At 58.7% G+C, this 21,395-nt stretch overlaps 2 protein-coding genes across 2 annotated transcripts; both read left to right on the forward strand.

Annotated features, from left to right (window-relative positions):
- The first annotated feature begins 94 nt into the window (after positions 1-94).
- On the forward strand, positions 95-9,127 carry PML (PML nuclear body scaffold). Its single transcript, XM_040600648.1, has 10 exons — positions 95-189; positions 907-1,007; positions 1,799-2,366; positions 2,778-3,355; positions 3,795-3,847; positions 4,354-4,434; positions 4,524-4,740; positions 5,422-5,474; positions 8,094-8,250; positions 8,339-9,127. Exons 1-10 carry the CDS (start codon positions 95-97, stop codon positions 8,911-8,913), a joined length of 2,478 nt encoding a protein of 825 aa, XP_040456582.1. The 3' UTR covers positions 8,914-9,127.
- A 5,322-nt stretch (positions 9,128-14,449) lies between these two features.
- On the forward strand, positions 14,450-21,378 carry ISLR2 (immunoglobulin superfamily containing leucine rich repeat 2). Its single transcript, XM_040602424.1, has 2 exons — positions 14,450-14,710; positions 15,201-21,378. The coding sequence occupies exon 2, from the start codon at positions 15,207-15,209 to the stop codon at positions 17,304-17,306; it is 2,100 nt and encodes a 699-aa protein (XP_040458358.1). The 5' UTR covers positions 14,450-14,710; positions 15,201-15,206; the 3' UTR covers positions 17,307-21,378.
- Positions 21,379-21,395: the final 17 nt, after the last annotated feature.

The following is a 21,395-nucleotide window of genomic DNA, read 5'->3' on the forward strand; positions in this document are numbered from 1 at the left end:
CCCCCTGGAGCTGGGAGATACCCCTGGGGTGTCCCCACCACCAGCCCTGTGGCCGTGGGGACCGGAGGCGCAGCGAGGATTCTGGTGGGGAAGGATGCAGCCACTTGTGCTTCCTGGTCCGCTTGTCATGTGGCTGCTGACGGCACAGGGACGAAACAAAACGGTTCATGGTTCACGGCCCACGGCTGGGTGAGTTCCTAGAGAGGCCTTGCCCAGGAACTGCTCTGCCAGGCATGGCATCCTCCATTGCACATTCACCTTGGGGGGCTCCAGAGGGTACCCAGCCCCACAGGGAAGCAGGAGAGGTATTTTCCCCAGCAATTCCTGCTCCAGCATGGCCTTCTTACCGTGCCAAAACCCTCCCACTCCCTCTCACTGGCATGCAAAGGGTAGCGGAGAGCAAAGAGCAGCCCGGAGCAGCACTGTAGGGGATGGGGGTTGGCAATAGGGCAGTTTTAAAGCCCCCTTGGCTGAAGCGAGGGCCTGAGACCCTGCCCCAGACACAGCAGCTGCCCTTGCAGCCGAGCCAGCACCCAGACATGCACCCTAGCACAGCTCGGGGGTCCTATCTAGCAGCTGAAGCAGAGCTTTGCCATCTTTCCCCCCCTACCCTGGCACCAGCATCCCCCCTGTACCAGCATCCCCCTGGTACCTGCATGCCCCCGGTACCTGCATCCCCCTGGTACCTGTATCCCCCCTGTACCAGCATCCCCCCAGTACCAGCATCCCCGCCGCCGGTGCCTGCATCCCCGGTGCCAAGCCACGCGCCCCCCGGTGCCTGCGTGCCCCCTCCCGGCGAAGTTTCCTCCCCTGCCCCAGGGCAGAGGGAAGGCAGGGAAGGGAGTGGGAACCCCCCTGCCTTCCCCACCTCTTCCCGCCAGCTCCTCCTCTTCCTCCCTTTGTCAGGCTGGAGAAACGAAAGCTGCGTGGAGTGTCGCGCTGCCGCGCCGCTCGCATGCCCGACAGCCCCGCAGCCCCCCGGCCGCCCAGCCCCGGACCTCCGGCAGGTAACGGGGGTCGCCGCCTTTCGGGAGGGAGAGGAGGGACGGGGAGGGGGGCAAAGTCTGGCCCTGCCTCCTCCGAAAGGGAGCCGCGGGGTTGCCTGTTTGGGTGGGGGGTGTTACTTTTTAGGGTGCGAACCCATCGCATGGGTGTGGGGAGGAGGTAAGGGGGAGGGTCCCCTGCTTTATTCGGGGACCTCCTGCCTGTGCTGCTGGGCTGGGGGAGGTCTGAGGGGGCGAGGGATGGGGAGGGGGCACCTCTGGGGACTGGTGGCTGGTGCCAGCATCCTGGTGCTGCCCGGGAGGTTTTGCAGGAGCCCGGGGGGACCGTCGCCAGGCCCCCACTTTGCCCTCCCCTGCTCTCGGGGCAGGGGAGGGAACTGACAGCAAAGTGAAGGAAACGTCGCTTTGCAGCTTTGTGTCATCGCCCTCTCATCCTCCAGCTCTGAAATCCAAAATCCCCCAAAGGGAAAGAGTTTTGGGAGGGGGGGACGCGAGCCTCCAAGGGTCCCACACTGAGGGCAGGAGGGAGCACAACCCTTTGCAGCCAGCAGAGAATCTCCCCGGAAGAGAATGCTTTTCCTTGCCGGGGTGCTGCCACCCATCTGCCCTCAGCAGGAGGGAGGGTGAGGAGCCAGCCACCCACCCTGTGGCTCACTTATCGCTTCCCTTTGGACTCGTGGGTGAAGCGGACTGCCCATGGGTGGCCTGCATGGCCCCCGTGGGGGGGGACTGAGCTTGCCATCCTCCTCTTTTTCATGTGCTCCAATGGGGTCTTTCTCCCACATCCCACCTAGATGGAGACGGTGCCACTGCCCCCACGGAGATTGAACCCCAGCCGGGTACACCCCCGGGCTCCCCTCCAGCCCACCCTTCCAAGGTGGAGGACGACTTCCAGTTCATCCTCTGCGAGGGCTGCCGGCAGGAATCGCCCAACCTCAAGCTCCTCACCTGCCTCCACACCTTTTGCCTCGGTTGCCTGAGTGAGAACAAGCCCATCGGGCAGTGCCCCAAGTGCTGCACGGCCATCCCGCAGGCCAGCGGCATCCCCGACATGGACAACCTGCTCTTCACCAACCTGCAGGCCAGGCTCAGCATCTACAAGAAGATGAGTAACAGCAGTGGCCCGAGTTGCAGCCGGTGCCGGGGGGAAGCAGCGGTGGTGTGGTGCTGTGAGTGTGAGGAGTTCCTCTGCACCAAGTGCTTTGATGACCACCAGTGGTTCTTCAAGAAGAGGAGCCACAAGGCCAGGAGGGTGGAGGAGCTTTGTGCTGAGTCAGCCCATCAGTTCCTGGAAGACACCAGAAAGTCCTGCAACCTCTTGTGCTCCAGTCCCAGTCACGCTGACCAGGGCTACATCTCCAGGTGAGAGTGGTGCCTTGTCCCTGGATCCCATCCTGCACCAAGGGCTCTGGGGCTGCTGCTCCAGGACCAACTCTGCCAGGAAGGCAGAGACAAGGGGGTTTTATCACCTGCCTTTGGAGAGGGACCATTGCAATCCCAGTGAGATCCTGGCCAGGAGCAGGGTATGATAGGGGCTGGCAGGTCCCCAGGAGGAGGGAAGGGAGCAAAGGTAGGTTGAACACCCAGCTTCATACCCACACCCGCAGCTGGTGACATGAGGCAAAGCCCTTTCCTGTCCCATGCCTCAGTTTCCTCTCATGTTAAACTCCTCTGCTGTCACCTGGGGAGGGAGAATCATGCCCAGCACAGTGGAAATGCTTTTCTCCCTCTGCTCATGTACCAGCTTTGAAGGATGCTCCCATTTCCTTCCAGCATCTACTGCAAGACGTGTGAGAAGGCGCTGTGCTGCATCTGCGCGCTGCTGGACAGCCAGCACGCCTCCTTCTGCGACATCCGCAGTGAGACCCAGCGCAGGCAGGAGGAACTGGGCACCATCAGCCAGGAGCTGAGGCAGAAGAGAAGTGGCTTTGAGGCCACCTACGTGGCGCTGCAGGATGAGGCCGCTCGGCTGGAGGAGGCAGAGCGGGAGATGCGGGAGCTGATCCAGCAGCGCGTGGAGCAGCTGGTGCGGCTGATCCGACGGGAGGAAGAGGAGCTGCTGGGGCTGGTGGAGGCGCGGCAGGAGCAGGGCCGGCAGGAGCTGATGAGGGAGCTGCAGCGCGTGGAGGGGGTGCTGCAGCGGATGGAGGCAGGCGAGCAGCTGGTGGAGAAGATGAGGCTCTATGCCACGGAGCAGGAGGTGATGGACATGCAGCCCTTCATCAAGGGCTCGCTGGAGGAGCTGCAGCGACTGCAGCTGCCAGCGGCTGGGGACCGAGCACAGCCCAGGGACTTGAGCGAGTGCAAAGCCAGGCTGCAGGCGCTGGTGGAGCGCGTCACGGGGCACCCAGGTGAGGACTTGCCAGGGGGATGGATCCACCCATCCCACAGGCAGTCAGGAGCTGGACTAGCTCAGAAAGCCATCGCCCAGCTCTGGGTCGTGCAGGGTTTAGAGCCATCTCCCTCCAGCGAGGTGAGCCAAGACTCACTCTTGTAAGGTGCTCATTTCCACTGGGGCCAGGATTTGCTCCTTTGCTTATATGGCCAGAGTTCCTTTTTGGTCTCCCACAATTCTGACAGGCTCTGGTGATGCTGATTTCTGGGTCCCAGAGATTCTAAACTCCTTGGGTCATCCCACCCCAAAGGACTGGGAAAGGGAAAGGAGACCAGAGCTGCCCCTTCCTTGATGCACCTGCTGAGCAGGTTTTTCCCAGCTCAGCGTCTGCTGGGACTGGGTGGGAGCTCCGGAGCCTCTGATTCAGAATTGCAACCCTGTTCTCTCCATTGCAGGCACTAACTCTCCATCTGTCCCTGTGGTTGAGGTGGCCCAGGAGAACAACCTGGTGAGATATCCATCTTTTGTCCTGGTGCACTGCCATGCAGGGAGGGCTCCTGCATCAGCTGAAATGTGGATCCCCCCCTCCTCTGACCTTTGCAAACCTTTATCAAGGGTCTGCCTTCCCCTCCCCAACCCATCACTCCCATTTCTTCATCAACATGCCTGCAGGGCTGTTTCTGCCTGGGCAGAGAACATGCTTTGTAGCCATCATTTTCCACCACGCAAGTGTGCTTCTACCCCATCCCGCTTCTCTGAGCCTGCTGCTCCATCCCTCAATTTCAGCAGGGAAAATTGTAGCCTCCCCTGGCTGTAGCACTGCCAAACACCCTCAGCTTAAGCACAAACACTGAGCCAAGCCACAGGGCTAGGATGTATCTCAGTTTCCCCCCTGCTGAGCATGTTTCTGCCCCGCTCTGCTGGCTCTGCCTGCTGCTGGGGGACACCCCATCCCTGCAGAGAGGTCGGTGGTCTCAACATTCACCCTAATGCTGGTCCGCACTCTGTCTGCAGGAAGAGGAGCTGGTCCAGCCTCAGAACCAGACTGTCTTGCCCACCTTCACCATCAACCTTGAGGAGACACTTACAAACCCGGTAAGAACTGCCCCAGCCAGGCAGGAGCCATTGGGGACTAGGAGTTGCCACCACAGCACCTTACATCCCCTGCACTCTCTTCTCTCCAGGCTCCCTCTGTCACCACATGGCCCAAGCGGAGGTCACATTGTGTGGGAACGGGCAGCCCAATCTCACCCAAGCTATTGAAGCTGGAGTGCAACAACATGCCAGACCCCAGTGATCCCAGTTCACACCAGTGGGATGACAGAAGTGGGCCCAGCACCTCTACATCGAGCCAAAACTGTGGCAGCATCCCTGCCACCAGCAGGCATGCTGATGATGCAGGTGAGGACCAGGGACGTGGCCCTCCTCATTACCCCATTTCCCCCCACACTTATGGGATGCCCCATCTCTCCCAACCTCTGGGCACCCCCATGCACTCAGAGCCTTGGCCAACTTCCCCTGGGTCGAAGAAGCAGAGGGTGGGAGCTGGGTCCCAGGGGGTAAAAATGAGAGCAATGCTCAGGGGTGGGTGCGGATGCTCCATCTAGCTCCATGCCCTTCCTCCAAGGTAGCCAAAAAACAAGCCAAAAAACTGCAGCAGGGTAAGTGTGCAGAGAGACTCCCCTGCCACCTGCTCCAGGAGCTCTGGATTCTGGAGCAGAAAACACTACGATTTTTCACAAAACACATTTTCTTCCCTGAGTTCACCCAGCCCCACTCCAGCCTGCTGCAGCATCCCTCAGTGAGATGTCCTGAGCTCAGCTCTGCAAACAGGAGGGAGGATGAAATGCATCTTCTGGAAAGGCTAGTACAGGGCCCATGGGGTGAAACAGCAGTTGAGAGGTTGCGCCCACCTTGGGATGTATCCAAGAGCATCCAAGGGCTGCATAGTTCATGGTCCTGGTAGAAGCATTTGTCCTCTGCTGCAAAAATCAGGAGATGAGATCAGTCTTCCCATGGGAAGACCGGCATGATCCAAAATCACGGTCTTGAAGCTTCAACACCCTCCTGTTCCTTCCACAGAAGACACCAGCATTATCATCTGCAGCTCAGAGGACAGCGAGGAAGATACGGTGGTGAGTGTAATGCCAGACCTTCCTCCTTGCTGAGCCACACTGCAGGCAGAAGAGGCAGCTGCACCCCATCGTCTCTGGGATGCCTTTCCTTTTCTCCAGCTGTGCTCAGACCTGAGCCTTCTGCCTTCCCAGCATCAGCCAGAGACTTGCTTATGGCTTTCTCTTCCCCTTCAGTTGCTACCAGGTGGGTGGGCATCTGGGCCATCCCAAATCTAGTTCTTCTGGACTAAGACTTTTGCTGGTATCACGTGGTGTTCTGGAGCAGCCAGGGTCCCCTCTCACAGGCAGCAAACCCAAATTTGATTTGCTCTGAGGTGGGATTCCACACCAGTTGATCACCCAAGACAACCCTTTCGAGTAGTTCCTTATGGCCTCTTCCTTTCCATCTCACTGGGAAGGCTGTTCTCAGCTTAAAAAAAATATCAATTTTCATATAAAAATCAAGTTTGCAAGTTGAATGAGCATCTGTGCTCGCGGAGCTCATCAATCCTGTGCCTACACAGGTTAAGAAGCTCCCGGGAGGCACCAGGGCAGGTAGGGACCATCTGAGCACCCCCCAAGTGACATTTCCAAGCTCCCTACGGTGACATTTCACGGCACTGACGCTGCAAACTGGTGTGTTGCAACCAAATGGCCCTGGCCGAGGTGGTTAGATGAACCAAGGGCATGGAACCCCTGCTGAGATCCTCCATCACCAGCAAGGGCAGGGGATCTCTTTGGAAAGGGAGGCAAGCACAGCTGATTTGGGAGCTGGGTGGAGTTGGTTTTCCAGCACTGGCTTAATGAGGGGTTAGCAGCCCCCTTTTTTTGTATGAACTAGTGCAGAAGCTCTTCTTACTCTTCAATAAAGCTGTTCCCAGATTAAATCCCAACCTGCTGCTGACTTCCTTATTCAGTTTTTCCTTTTCTGTTTTTCTTTGCTTTTCTGATTAATCTTTAACAGAGGGGGGGTGGAAAAAAAGAGTTGTGGGGCTGAAGCCCTGTTCCCACTCCCTCCTACTGCCAAAAAATCCCGGGGCTGGAGCTTTTGGGGATGTTAGCGGCTTGCTGTGAGAAATCCCTGTGTGGATCGGGTGTCCCCTGGTATGATGTGGATTTAAGGGTGTAGCAAAGGTGTAGGCTGGAAAATTAGATGTCCCAGGGGTATAAACATCTCATCGATAGTCTGGTGCTGGGCACTAGGAAAGTGCAACTTTGAGAACTGGGAAAAAATGGCTTAAAGTCTGGAAAAGGGGCAGTGGGCGGTGAAGGAATATCAGCAGAGTGAGAAAAAAGTGGGATGAGGCAGCATGATGCAGCCCAGGGAAGCCGCAGCCTTCAGGGTGTGGAGGGCAAGGGCTGAGCACCTGTCTAGAGGCTCAGACATTTAAAAGGAGATTTTGGTGCTGGGGAGGAACCTTTGTGGGGTCACCTGGGGACTGTCACACTCTGCACACTGAGCTGAAGCCACAAGAGCATCGCCAGCATCTGGCTCTGCCCGGTTCCATTGCCCACGGCCACCACGGTGCTACAAGCGTGTGTCTCTGCACGGATTAATTTCTTCCCCTCAAATCCCACACATTTTCCCTCTGCTTAACCCTTCAATAAAACCTCTTTGCATAGAAATTCAATTTGCTTGTTGCTGGTTTGGGTAACAAGAGCATCTGTGATCACATTTTGTTGCTGAGTTTGGTTCATCTAACTCCCTTCGGGCCAGATGGGTCATTCTGGGCACAACCAGGAGAGGGGGACACAGGGCACTGCCACCACTCCGCCACTGGTACCATCCTCCTGTCCCTTCCCGGACAGAGGAAGCCCATAGGCATTTAAGCAACCCCATGTCCCGTGAGCTGAGGAGCGCTTAGTGCCTGCAGACATCGGTCCAGCCACGTTTCGGCCACTTCTGGACTGCAGGGGAAGATGCAGAGTGCTGGTGCAGAGGGAGGTGGACACCCCATCACTGCAGGGTGTCCCTGGGTGAAGGAGGGAGGAAACCCAACTCGGGAGCCTCTTGAATACTTTGCTGTCCTGCTCTTCCCGTAGGGAGTTATTTGCTGTGGATGCCCGCCCCTGCTGAGGCTAGGCAGGGGATGGTTGGTGTGGCTGCTTTTACTCACCCTTGGGAAGCACCACTGTAGGCACTGGATCTGCTGAGCCTGGAGAGGCACCGAACCTCCTCCTGGCCTGATTTAGTCCTCTTTTCCTCTAGACACCAACCAGATCTTCAGACCTAGCAGTATCTCACATGGTGAGGTTGCTCAGCCACATTTATGTCCCTGCATGAGCTGCATCCACATGAGATGTGCAGAAAGGGACAAGTCCCAGGACCTGCGTGTTGTGTCCCTCTGGCCCCTGCCTGCTTAGGATGAGCTTCATTCAGGGCTCTGCTCTTGCCCACTTAGTCCAGACCCTGGTTTTGGGCTCTCAACAGGGCTCCCCTTGGCTAGCACAGTCCTGAGGTACAGCACACACCCAACCCATCCTGGCAGTGCCAGGACATCAGACTCTGAGTTTCACGACATTGTGCATAACCAGGACCTTACCCATTGCCAATGGTGCACCCAAGGGTGCTCCACATGCCTTCCCAGCCAAGTCCAAGCAAGCAGAGGGGACTTGGCCCCCTTGTCCAATCTCTTGCAGGCTTCCAGAAAGCTCAAGGACATCAAGAAGTCCTCCAGTCCCACATGGTCTGGGAGCAGCACCTCACCCCAACACAACACTGGCCCCACCAGCCCCTGGGACGACAGGTCGGAGCTGAACACCTTAGTGTTCTTCAGCTTGAAGCTTGACCAGAAAAGTGAGCATTGCCTTTCCTGGGGCTGGGGGCAGGGCAGAGCGGGGCACCCCCAGATACTTACTCCAGCTTGATCCTTTCCCCTCTGCAGCCCACCACATCACGGAGGTGGCAGCAGCAAATGGAGAGCACACCTTCAAGGCACTGATTCAGACGCCAGAGTCGGTGCTGACGCTGCTTTCCCAGGGCGTCACCATGGAGGAGGGGATTCAACACCTCCTCTGGTACCTCTCCCCACTCCCCAGGCCCATCCTCGTCATCTATAACTTCTGGGCACTGGAGATGCCCGCTCTCTTTAAAGCCCTGGATGCCACAGGCATGAAAGTGGAATTCTGCCACATAGTGGGTGGTTACGTGGATATGTTGTCCTTGATCAAAGAAAAGCTGCCCAAGGCATCTTCCTACGACCTGAAAAACCTGATGAGAAGGCACCTGCAGCAGCATCTCAACAAGGACAGCACGCTGGCCACAGCCAAGGCCTTGCAGGAGCTTTGGGGAGCCCTGGAGCTCCCTGCCTGCGCTGATGTGGGGATGATGTTCACCCACTGCAACCTGCGGAGCTACACCACCCTGCAGCCCCTGGTGCGGGAGAAGCTGCTCACCAGGAGGGCGGCCAAGATCCTGGCCCAGCGCAACCTCATCCTCTGGGAGCTGGAAGAGGCGTGAGCGCAACTGTGGGGTGAGCTGAGCTGGCCAGGTCTCAGGCCAAACGCACCAGGGATGCAGGGATGCTCGTGGTGGTGCCAAACAGGACTCGCAGACCCTCTCTGCTGCCAGCACAGGGCTTAAAAGGTTCAGGACCCTGGGTCAGTTCTAGGGGGAAGAAATCACCCAAATTAATATCTTTATAAAATAAATTACACAGCGCAGGCCAACATAATTCATCGGGGCATCCCTACCCCTCCTTTTTTTCCCCGGTCAGGTGGGAGGAGAGATGCTCAGAGCGCTGTTCGCCCTGCCCGGGCAGCAGCAGGTACCTTGCCCCCCCCTCCCCAAACCCCCGCAGCCTGGATTTGGCCCCCGGTGAGAGGCAGAGGTGGCCCCCGGTGGCCCCAGCCGGGGCTGTGTGACACGGCAGTGAGGGACACACACCGCCAGGTGTCCTCTTTGCACAGCCGCGCTCGCCGGGCGTGCAAGGGCTGGTCCCCGCTGCTCGTGCCCGCACACGCACCCCTGCAGCCACCGGTGGTCCCTCGGGTACCTGGGAGGCACTGCGACCATCACCGGGGCGCCTGGGGTGCTGTATTGGACACGGGGCGGGGATGAACAGGTCCCCTGGGTGGCTCGACGTGGGTGAAGCCGGGCAGGAAAGGGACGCGGTGAGGGTCTCCCAGACTGGGCGGTGGGAGCTGCCAGGCTTGGAAACTGCGGGGAGACAGGGAGGAAGCGTGACACACCCCCCCCCCCCTTTCTGGGAGCCCCCGCCACCTGCCCCCGGATCAAGCAGTGCCTGGACACAGCTGTGAGCTGTTGGAGCTGGAGCTTGGCCAGTGAGGCAGGGGTGAGCGAGAGGCTGCCCTCCCCCTGCCTGCTGCCCTCCCCTTGCCTGCCCTGCCTGTCGCCCTCCCCGGGCCAGGGCAGAATCAGGCCAGACCCAGCAGTTTAGAGGGAGCAACCCCAAAGGAGCCCTTACGACTGCACGGTGGCACGCAGGGCTTGTCACCAGATCCAGACAATGCCACTTCACCCTAGGGATTCTCTGGTGTCTGATCAAGGGTTGTGTTCAGGGAGCAGCCTCTACAAGGGGCACAGCCGGAGGAGAGCAGACCCCATCTGTCTGCTGTCACCCGCCTCATCAAAGTCTTGTAAAACAATAGCGAAGTCAATGGGCTGCAGGAGCCAGATTAGCTGCTGCTGTGCCCTGAGCTGCCGTAAAGCTCATCCATCCAGCAAGAGCAGGGCTGTCACTGCAGGGTGAGCAGAGCAGCACCCAGCAAGCCCCAGCCCCACAGGAAAGGGCTGCAGTGGGGGTTTCCCTGTGGAGTGAGGGCTTCCTAAAGGTCCCACCACCTTCCACCTCCAACAGGTAGCTTCTACACACCCATAGGCTGCTACAGCCCTGCTTGGGCCTCCCTTCCACCCAGAGACACCCATGAAAATCCCCCTCCAAGCCAGAGGTACAAGGAAGAATCAGTCTCTCTGTTTTTTTATGGGCAATAAATAACTTCACTGAATTAAGCGAATCTCCTGAAATGATATATAATACGCTGCTTGCTTGATTGGCTGTTATTAATAATGCATTGCTCAATCTAAACCATTCATAAAATGACTCCCTTCTAGCCCTGAGCAAAGTGCTTTGGGACTCAGCAGGGGAGGGAAAAAAAAGGCAAGAAGGAGCAGCATAAATCCTTTCTGTTTATGAAAATGGATTTCTTCCCTCAACAATCATGCAAAACTAATTAGAGCCAAAGGGCTGGTTCCTCTGCATTTGATTATCCCCTGTGAGATCACTCAGGTTGGCTGGCCAGGGTGGGTAGAAGTCCAAGACAGAGGAGGATTCACCCCAATGAGCCTGACAAAGGTTACCTGGATTACATTTCTGATAAAAACATCAGACTGCTAGCATCCAGACAGGTTTGCATCCTATGGACCATCAAAAGCAAGGATGGGGTGGTCAGGACTCGTATATTTTGAGAAGTGGCGAGGCAAAGGTGAGGGAAGACTTGTCTGGATGGAAGGAGAAGCCACATCATCTCTGGCCAGTCAGGTCCTGCAGCCAGGATGCTCTGAGGGTGGTGGCTCATGCACAAACCTGATCTTAGTAGAGGTGGCTTGGGGCTAGAAGATAAAGATACCACCAAAACCCAAACCAGTAGATCAGCCTTCTCCTTAAATAGGCAATGCCCCTAAACAGCATGGTGAGGAGGGCTCCTCCCTCAGACACCAACTGGAGATTAATGGTGTCAATCAGCAAGTCCTCATTGACCACAGTGGTGATCCAGTGATTCCTCCAGCTGGAAGCCTTCCCTCATTTACACCAGTGGGAGACATGTCCCCAGAGCTGCAGCGGTCAATGCCAGCTACAGACCTGGCCCCCAGCCCAGCTTCTGCTTGTCTTATGTTTAGGAGCACGCTGAAACTTAGGATGCCTGGGGCTGAGGCAGGTGTGGTGTGAGGAGAGGCTGACAGCTCCAGACCCTGCTCTTCCACCCATCCACCCACCCACCAACCTATACATCCATCCACTCACCTACCCACCCATCTATCTACCCACCTATCCATCCATCCATCCATCCAACTGTCCACCAATCCATGCATCTATCTACCCATTTTTCCATCCATCCATCCACCCACCCACCCATCTATCCATCCATCTCTCCTTCCATCCATGCCTCCATCCTTCACCATACTGTCCTGGAGCTCTCATCTGAGGGATTGAAGAGCCACCACAGAGAACTGTTATTACTCCCTGTGCTCATCCTGTGGGAAACTGAAGCACAAATGGTGGCATGATCCCCATATGCCATGTCCACTGGGGAGGCATGAATGGGGAGGTGGATGGATGCTGTAACCCAGCCATGCCGCTCCGTGCTACAATGCCCTCCCAAGTGTCTAGGTTAGGGACTGGCCCTCAGGAGCACGAGAAGGGATGCGTCATCCATCCTGTTACACATGCCTCAGCCCCTGACCCATTTCTAGCACAACACGCTGCCTCCAATGCTCCTGAAATGCCGCCACCATATCTAGGACACTTGGGTTTCTTCCTTTTTGCATGATAAATGAAGGCATCTTGGGAAGAGCTCAGCGTAGCGCAGTGGAGAGCAGCCAAGCCAGAAAACAAGCGTCCTATCCATGTTGGCCACATCCTTGTGGCATTTTAACCTACTTCTATGCTCCTCAAAGCAAGTTTGCACTCCCTGTACCTCCCACCTGAGCTCTGCACCCCACGTCCCAGCCATGAGTCAACACCAGCAAGGGCTGACCTATGGTCCTGTGGCCCCACGGCAGCACGGAGAGCCTGGGACATGCAAGAACCTGACACACAGCAGAGAGGGGTGAGCAGTGTGGGTACATATCTGGCCTGCTTGGAGATGCTGAGGCCCAGTGTGCTGCCCCATCAACCACAGGATTCCCTGCTGTGGGGCTCACGAGAGGCTGACATCCTCTGGGTGTTCAGAGAACGAGCAAAACAGGGGGAAAAAATGCCTACAAACACAGCTCCCGAAGTCTGGTGCTGTAATTCCCCAAGCTACAAATTGCTAGCGCTTGGAAGAGCATCAGGGTAAGGGTGAGGGCATACTTGGGTGACCAGCCAGCCGCAGGGATGGGAACGGAGTGAGTCATGGCTCAGCCCCGAAGATGCTGGGAGCATGATGGTGGTTCAAACTCCACTGCAGCAGGAAGGGAGATGTGGAAGCACCGCCCTGTGGAGGTCTACGCTGGGTTTGAAGTGATGCCTCCCTCTTGCTTGACCCCTCTGCAGACCCCTGTAGCTCCCCAAAGTGAGGTGCCCTTGTCCATCTGCTTGGGACAGTTCCCTGAACCATGCCCAGGGGGTTTCGGGGGATGTCAATTGGGCTGGGCCAAATCCGTGCCAGGAAGCATGGGGAGAGCCACAAAGTAGGTGGTCACAGTGCAAGACTCTTGACAGTGTTGGTTCGCTTGCATAGAAACAAGGCATTTTTGGTGGCCACACATCACCCAAACACCTCGCCCAACCTGGGGGTGTCAGCCACCCACCAACCAGATTGCAGGGTTGAAGGGAAACTGAGGCAGGTCTGATGCCAACCACTTTGGCTGAGGTGGTCTCCGGGCACCAGGTGTCAGGCTGCGGGGCTTTGGACGTGGTCCTGGGAGGGTGGAGGCGCCTGGAGCCGGCATCAAGGATCAAACCTGTCATTTTGCTGTCAAGCAGCTTCCTCTCTCTGCCCCTCCAGCCATCACCCGCCCCCGTCCGCTCCACCCCTCCCGCTCCTCGTCCTTGGGAAGAGCACGCCCATCCCCGTGGCCTCGGGGCGGGGATGCGGAGCCGGGCTCCCCCGCCCCGAAGGAGAAGTGACCGGGCTTTTACTCTGCCTGCTAGCAAGCAGGGAGGCGGCGAGACCCCCCAGAGACCCCCGGGGCTCCACACCCCCGGAACCCCCCGGGACGTGCCCTGGCCCCACGGAGGGAAAATAGCCGCAGGGCCGGGCCGCAGCTCTAGGCGGGGCCGCCGGCTGTCGCGACAGAGCCGGGTCGGGGACACCGGGAGGAGCGGGCTGACCCACCCGAGTCCGTGCGGAGCCCGCCCCGGGCCCCCTCGGCAGCGCTCCCTGGCGCAGCCGCCAGTGGGGCGGAGATGGAGGGATGCGGGGGGCGGTGAGGGGGGCGGGCGGCAGGAATCGATCCTCACAAAATCAATGATTTCTTGGGTTTTTCGGGGGGGGGGGGGGGGGGGGGGGCGAGGGGCAGGGCCGGGGGTGTGGCGGGAGAATAGACACCCACGTCGAGGAAAAACTGCGGAGGGGAGTTACCGCGCCTTTCCAAGCGGCTGAAATCTTCAGGAGGAAGATGAGGGAGAATGGTCCTGTCTCGGGGACCCCCACGAGACCCCGTGCTCCCTCCGAGCCGCCCCCCCCCGGCCCCACCTCCCCCCAACCGCCCCGCATCTCCTTCACCCTCCACTCAAATGCTTAAAAGCCTTTTGCATTCAGTCAGCGCCCTGCAGGAGGGACCCACCCGCGACGGGACGGGCTGGGGGGCGGCACACACCGCGCATCGCCCGCAGAAATACCGCATCTCCCGGGCGGGGGGGGGGGGGGGGGCAGCACCGGGGAGGGGCTATCGGGAGGGCTGGGCTGGGTCCCGAGCCCCGCTTCCCCGTCCACAAGCGCTTCCCAAAGGGCTGCGGCCCCGCCGTGTCTCGGGAGGACGGGGGTAGCCGTGTCCCGTGGCTGCCCCGACGGCATCCCAGCCCGTCCGGGTGGGGGGGGGACCGGGGGAGGCGGCCTGGAGGGAAGGCGGCCAGCGGGGGGGCTGGATTATGGTTGCTGCCAAGTGCGTGTGAGTTGTACTCGTTGCTCTGCGGGGAGGGCGTTTATTATGGGTTATAAATATATTTTTTAATTTTATTTTATTTGTGGGGGCGTGGGGGGGTGCCGCGCCCGCCCCGGGCAGCAGCCGGCTCTATCCCCGCCGCAGGCTGGCGAGCGGCGGCGGTGGGTGGGTGGTGGGATGGGAAAGGGGTGGTGAGGAGGGAGGGGGCAGCGTGCGGAGGGGGAGGCTGGCAGAAATGCTAATTCCTCCCTTCGCTCTCGCCTCGGCAGCCCAGTGCCCGCACGGTCCCGCTCCGGCTCGCAGCTCAGCCCGGAGGGGTGCGGGGGTCCGGGCGGGGTCCCCCACCTCCGCGCCGCGCCCCTCACCCCTGGGTCCGGGCTGGCGGAGGCTCCTCCGTGCCACAGGGACGGGGGTCGGGAGGAGGATGCGGAGGACCGGTAACGGCGAGGAGAAGCGCTGCGTGCTGCTTAACGCCACTTAGGAGCGGGTAAGGTGCGGGGTCACCCCCGATGTGGAGGGGGGAGGGGGGGCGGTGGGGGGTCAGGGGAGAGAGGAAAATAGGGAAGGAGAGAACTAGGGAGAGACGGGCGAGGGAGGGAGAAAAGTGCGGAAAGGAAGAGGGAAAAGGCTGGAAGGAGAAAGAAAGAAAAAAAAAAGTGAAAGAATAGAAAAAGGTAAAATTAAAGCAAAGAAGGAAGAAAACGAGATTTAATTTTTTTATTTGGAGGCGGGAGCTCAACCAAGACAAGAAAAAAAGAGTGAGAAGGGTGGGAAGAGCCGGAGGGGAAAGGGAGGAAAACGGGGGAGAGGAGGGGAAGGGGAAAGAGGGAGCGAGAAGGAGCCAGGGTCGAGGGGGCGGCAGCCTGGGGGAACCGGGCACAGACAATGGGGCGCGGCCCCGCCGGGCCGGGAGGGGACCGGGAGTGGGGCGGGGCCGGGAGGCGGGAGCCCTGAGAGCCCCCTCTGTCCCTTGGCAGGGGGAGATGGCCCCGCTGCTGTCCCTGTGGCTGGTGGCCCTGCTCGGCCTGGCCCGGGCGTGCCCCGAGCCCTGCGCTTGCGTGGACAAGTACGCACACCAGTTCGCCGACTGCGCCTACAAGGATCTCCAGGTGGTGCCCACGGGGCTGCCCTCCAACGTGACCACCCTCAGCCTCTCGGCCAACAAGATCACCTCGCTGCAGCAGCGTTCCTTTGTGGAGGTGACCCAGGTCACCTCCCTCTGGCTGGCACACAATGAGATCCGTTCCATTGAGCCTGGTACCTTCGCCATCCTGGTGCAGCTGAAAAACCTCGACATCAGCCACAACCAGATTGTGGATTTCCCCTGGCAGGACCTCTACAACCTCAGTGCTCTCCAGCTGCTCAAGATGAACAATAACCACATGGCTCTGGTGCCTCAGGGGGCCTTCCACACCCTGAAGGACCTCCGGTCCCTACGCATCAACAACAACAAGTTCACCACCCTTGCAGAGGGTATCTTCGACTCGCTTAGTTCCCTTTCCCACCTGCAGATCTACAATAACCCCTTCGAGTGCTCCTGCAAGCTCCAGTGGTTGAAGAAGTGGATGGACAGCACACTCATCTCCATCCCTGAGAAGGACTCCATCTCTTGTGCCCTCCCAGAGCAGCTCCGAGGAGTGCCGGTGGGGAAGATCCCAGACGTGCAGTGCACCTCGCCTACTGTGCAGCTGACCTATTACCCCAACCTGGACACCACGGAGCTCTTTGATGGCTTCACTCTGACACTGCACTGTGCCGTGATGGGCACCCCGCCGCCTGAAGTGAGCTGGAAGATCCGCACCTCCAGCCAAACCCTGGAGCTCAATGGGAACCCGAAGGAGAGCGCTGGGAAGGACCTCCCCAAACAGGACCCTGAGCGCTTCTTGGTCTTCAAGAACGGCACATTGATGATTCCCCACCTGAGCAAGCGGGAAGAAGGCACCTACACCTGCTTGGCCACCAATGAAATGGGGAGCAATCAGACTTCGGTCAACGTGGCTGTGGCAGGCACCCAGAAATACCCAATGCAGCCCGGGAGGGACGCACTGGGGGGCAAAGCACAGCCAGGTGACAAGAAGCCTGGGGCCAAGGGAGCAAAGAACAGTGTGCTCATGCCAGATGAGAGGGGCAAACCCCTCGGTCCCACCCGGCAGAGCCATTCATCCTCAGCAGCAGGGACAGAGTCCACAGGAAATGGACAAGTCCCTTTCCAGCTTCCACCCTTTGAGAAGAAGTGTGGCTCCACACAAACCAGCAAGTACATTTCCAACCACGCCTTTAACCAGAGCGGTGACTTCAAGCAGCACACATTTGACCTGGGGGTGATTGCTTTAGATGTGTCAGAACGCGACGCCCGAGTGCAGCTCACGCCCACCTACATGCAGCCTGAGAAGGTCCACCTCAGGATGCTCTACCTGTGCCAGGAGAGCATCCAGGGCCACGCCTTGGTCCAGTGGTCCAAGATCGAGGAAGGGGTGAACTCGTACTGGTTCCAGGGCTTGAGCCCTGGCACCAACTACTCTGTGTGTCTCACCTACCTGGGGGAGGACTGCCAGGTCCAAGTGGTCTTCACCACCAAAAAAGAGATTCCCTCGCTCATCATCATTGTGGTCGTAAGCATCTTCTTGCTGGTGCTGGCCACCTTACCCCTGATGGGGGCCACGTGGTGCCACCTCCTCTCCAAGTACCAGGGTAAGACCTACAAGCTCATCATGAAAGCCCAGAACCCCGACCAGATGGAAAAGCACATGGCCGCTGACTTCGACCCCCGTGCCTCCTACCTGGAGTCCGAGAAGAACTACAATCCCAGCGAGGTGGGGGAAGCGGATGTGGAGGAAGAAGAGGAAGAGGAGGAGGAGGAGGAGGAAGGAGGCAGGTGGAGGAGGAGGAGAGAAACCGAAGGGGCTCCAGAGCTGGAGCAAGAGGAGAGCGTGGCGGCCAGCTCCATGGTGGAGTCGCAATCCAAAGTCAACGGCGAGGAGTTTGAGGTCCGCTCCGAGTACAGCGACAAGCTGCCGCTGGGCGCCGAGGCCGTCACCATCTCCCAGGAGATCAACGGCAACTACCGGCAGCGCCCGCGCTGAGCCTCCCCGCACCCCTCTGCCCCCCTCCCCGCTCCCCACCTCCCCCCGCCACCCCCCACCCCCCCACCCCCGCCTCCCGGAGCACCGCCGCTGCTTTTCCTTAGAGGAAAAACCGCAACATCCTCAGCGACTGCCCGCCTGACCTTCCTCCTCCTCCTCTTCCTCCTCCCTCAGGTGGCAGGTCCCCGGGGAAGGGACTTCGCCCCGAGGATGCTTGGGGCGGGCGGGATATGTCTCCCAGATTTCGTTTCCGTCTTGGGTACCGGCGGTGCCTGCAACCTGCTCGGCGACAGCACCACAACGACTCCCGGTCCCCCGCCAGCCTCGGCCCTCCGCTCACCCCCTATTTTCTTTCTCCTTAAAGGAAAAAAACGAAAAAAAGAGAAAAAACGGCTAAAAGAAAAAAGCCCGATATTCCAAAACCTCTTTTTTTTTCCTGGAAACAATTGAGTCCCCGGCGGGTCCCTGCGGCTACTCGGTCCGGTCCCGCCGCTCCCTCGGTCCCCGGTGAGTCCCCTCCGCTCCCCGGTCTGGCCCCGCCGAGCCCCGGTGCGAAGCACGCCGCAGCCCGGTGCGGAACCTCTCGCTCCGCGCCGCGTCCCGGTGGGTCTCTGCCGCGCCTCGGTCCGCGCCCCGCCGCTCCCCGGGGGGTGCCTATCGCGCTCCGGTGCATCCCTATTTTCCCGGTGGGTACCGCGGCCCCCCGGTCCTTGCCGCTCCTCGGCGGTGCTCTCCGTTCCCCGGTGGGTGCCGGGGCTGCCCGGTGCGCCACCCTCCCCGCTGCCCGGGGGCCGCCGGGCTGCCCGGTGCTCTCCCCTGTGCGCTCCCCGGTGCCCTCCCCGGTGCGCCGTTCAGCACCCGGCGGGGTTGGACAGCTCCGCGCCCCCCGCCCGCTCCCCGGGGTGGCGGGGGCGGCCCGACCCCCGCGGTCCCACCCCGACCCCCCCCCCCCGGCCCGGCGGGGCCTCTATGTGTGTTGGGTAGAGTAGCCTTGTAGCCAAGTGTCTGTGCCGTAGACGCGCCCGCGCTGCTGGCGGGCGGGCAGCCGGGGGTCCGGCCCCGAGAGGCGAGGGGTCGCCGCCGCCGCCGCCCCCCGCCTCCGGTTCCCGGGAGCCCCGGGGCCGGCGAGAGCCGCGGGCGCCTTTCTGCGAGCTTCTGTCTGTGAAAGAGTCAATAAAAGGGATTGAAAGTGGAGCCGGGTCTGTGCTTGATGGGGGCGAGGGGGAGGTTGTACTCGGTGCCCCCCCCCGGTGCCCCCGGGCTCTGCCCGGTACAGCCTGGCACAGCCGAGGGGACCCCGAGGAGACTGGGGTGCAGAGACACATTGCCGCAGCTACCAGCAAAGCATGCACACAGAGTCTATAAATATACTTTTTTTCCCCTACCCATACGCCATGCACCCGTACCGTATATATGTTATATTTCTGTATTTCTGTATATCCATATTATATGTAATTCACACACATACTATATATGTAGCTACACATGCACACTATATATACACATCTATGCTGTATACACTCCTTTTATATATACGCACACTCTACGTATACACACAAATAATTGTTATATGCACTTTACTATGCACACATATTTCATATGTACTCAGGTCTATACCCATGATACAATTTTTTATAAATGCAGCATATGTATGAAAATACAATAAACCAAATATGTTATGTACTCTGTAGACACATTCTCTGTAAACCAAATATATTGAAAAATACACACAGTGTTTTTCCCCTGGCACATATACACACTTTACACACATAGCAGTACTCATACACTATATACATACATATACAGTAAGAATACATACAATTTATATAAGCTCTGTGCACCTATGTGCACACAATATATATGCTCAATATCTATACAGATACATGCTAAATACCCACACTACCCGTGTATACACACGTTCTTTCTCCATGCATGCATACGCCCAACGCTTGTCTCCTATACGCACCCTGTATGTATGTACATATGTACATTCCTGGCCGGCTCTGTGCCATCCCGCAGAGCTGTGTCGGGGGCAGGACGGGGCTGCCTGGGTAGGGTTAGTGTCACCGTGGTCCCCAAGCACTCCTGGCCCCAAGACCAGGGGTGCTAAGAAGGTGCCCGGTGGATTTTCACCCCCTCCCAGCCCGGCCGGGAGCACTCGTATCTCACCCAGCTGATGATTTAAGCTCACATTTACACAGCGAAGATTTAAGGCTGCATTTGATTGCTTTTCTTATCTGTAGCTTCAAAGCCACATGCCTTCCTAGTGTCCCTGCATGAGAGGCGTTGTCCCACTGTCATGTGGGGACGGTCACCCACTCACCAACACCCATGGGTGGCCCCTGAGGCCCCACTGATGCCCCTCGCCCTTCCCAAACACAGCCTCTGCATCCCAGTAGATCCCCCTCTTAAGCAAGCACTCGCTTCTCCATCCTCCAGAGGAAGTCTTTCTATTTTAAGTCTGGCCTCTGCATCTTTCTCCTATAGCAGGGAGCGTGGGGGAGACAGACAAAGCAGGCTGGCAAGCAAAGAGGCAGTGGGCAGGGGGTGCCCACCCAAATCCCCCAAATCCTGGGAATCTGCAGCTGCGCCACAGCAGCCCAGGTGTTTGCTCTAGCTTTTAAAACCCCGTGCCAAGCAGAGACTTCCCCTTGTAGACAAATCCCCCTCTGTGGATACACTTATAATTGAGTTTCACGCTTAGAAACATATAAGGAATAGAAAAAGAACAATCATTTCTGCCTCTGTTTAATTAGAGAGTAATAGATTTCCCCGCCTAACATATCTATAGGGAATCTCGCCGTGATGAGCTACCTACTGACACTGGATTACGCCAAGATTTGGTCCTTTTCGGGAGGGTGCTAATTAGTACCCGGTGCCCAAAGGCACAAGAAGGGGTCAGGGATGGAGCTTTGTACCCTCCCACCCCCTCCATGTCCAGGGGGGGCTGGAAAGGGTTTCTCCTGGAAAGGGTTAATGCATCCCGGCGAAGGCTCAGCCCCTCCTGAGGCATTAACCCTTCTGCAGAGCCTGCTGCCAGCCCGGGGTTGTGTGGGACTTGCCCACTCGTGATGGTGACAAGCTCACGCCCACGCAGCCCAGGCTGTCACACGCTTACAGTGTCACTTAAACTGTGGGAAGGCGTCTGGCACCCTTTACCCAGGACAGCCTCAGAATAAAGCAGCTTCATCCCTTCCACCCCCAAATTATCTCTTATCCCAAATGAAAAAAACAAGGGAAAAGATCATCACTGTTTCCCCCACGGTATGGTCACCGGCAGCACCACAGCCTGCACCCACCGCAGGAGTTGTGCCTCGGGGGGTCACAGATGGAGTCTGGGGTCCCTGTAGACATGGACAGAGCAGCCCCTTTGATGGTCAAGACGTGCTTCACAGAACGGGGGACTGCTGGACTATCCCCCTCCAGCCAGACGTCACCCTGCCCTGCTCCAGGGTGATGGGCACTGCCGACAGCAACCCACGGGGGTCAGGAAGCAGCTCCCGTGCTGGCCCTGTCCGTGACAGCATCACACCCAAGAGGGGCAGTAGCAGCTCCCAGAAGTGCCTTGCAAAGCACATCCTGAACCCCATGGAGAAAATCCACAGCCCACCAGGCATGCCAGCACCTCCCGCAGCTGCCACGCTGTGAACCCGCCCGATGAACACTCAAGATTCAAAATAATCCCTTTCTCCCTTGCGTGGCACTATTTTTAACCCCAGGCCTGTTCCCAGCCTGGCCTCAGCCAATGCGGCATGACAAGTGTGAAGACAAGGAGCTGGGTTGGGATACAGGGAGGTGAACCTCTCCAGGGGAGCTCCAGCCCCCACCCTGCCCCACCTTGGCAAGTTCAGGGCCTTTTCCAAGGAGGGTCTGGCTTGCTCTGGGTTGGAGGTCCTTGGCCCTCTGGTTTGGAGGTCCTTGCCCCTCTGCAGAGGGATGGGGGGAAGCCCCAGTTTGGACAGTGGATGAGCATGGGAGGGCAGGGAGCAAGGACCCACTCACCATCGCGGCCCTGGATGTCCACCTCTTCCTGAGTGGTCCTGGATGCCCACCTCTTCCCAAGTGGTCCTGGCGGGCCCAGCTTGGGCT

The sequence above is a fragment of the Falco naumanni genome, chromosome 7 (genome assembly GCF_017639655.2).
Source record: "Falco naumanni isolate bFalNau1 chromosome 7, bFalNau1.pat, whole genome shotgun sequence".
NCBI lineage: Eukaryota > Metazoa > Chordata > Aves > Falconiformes > Falconidae > Falco > Falco naumanni.

Coding starts and splice junctions, on each gene's coding strand:
- PML (XM_040600648.1), top strand. CDS start 95: ATGCAGCCACTTGTGCTTCCTGGTCCGCTTGTCATGTGGCTGCTGACG. Junction 3,356..3,794: donor GCGCGTCACGGGGCACCCAG/GTGAGGACTTGC, acceptor TCTCCATTGCAG/GCACTAACTCTCCATCTGTC. Junction 5,475..8,093: donor ACAGCGAGGAAGATACGGTG/GTGAGTGTAATG, acceptor AATCTCTTGCAG/GCTTCCAGAAAGCTCAAGGA.
- ISLR2 (XM_040602424.1), top strand. CDS start 15,207: ATGGCCCCGCTGCTGTCCCTGTGGCTGGTGGCCCTGCTCGGCCTGGCC.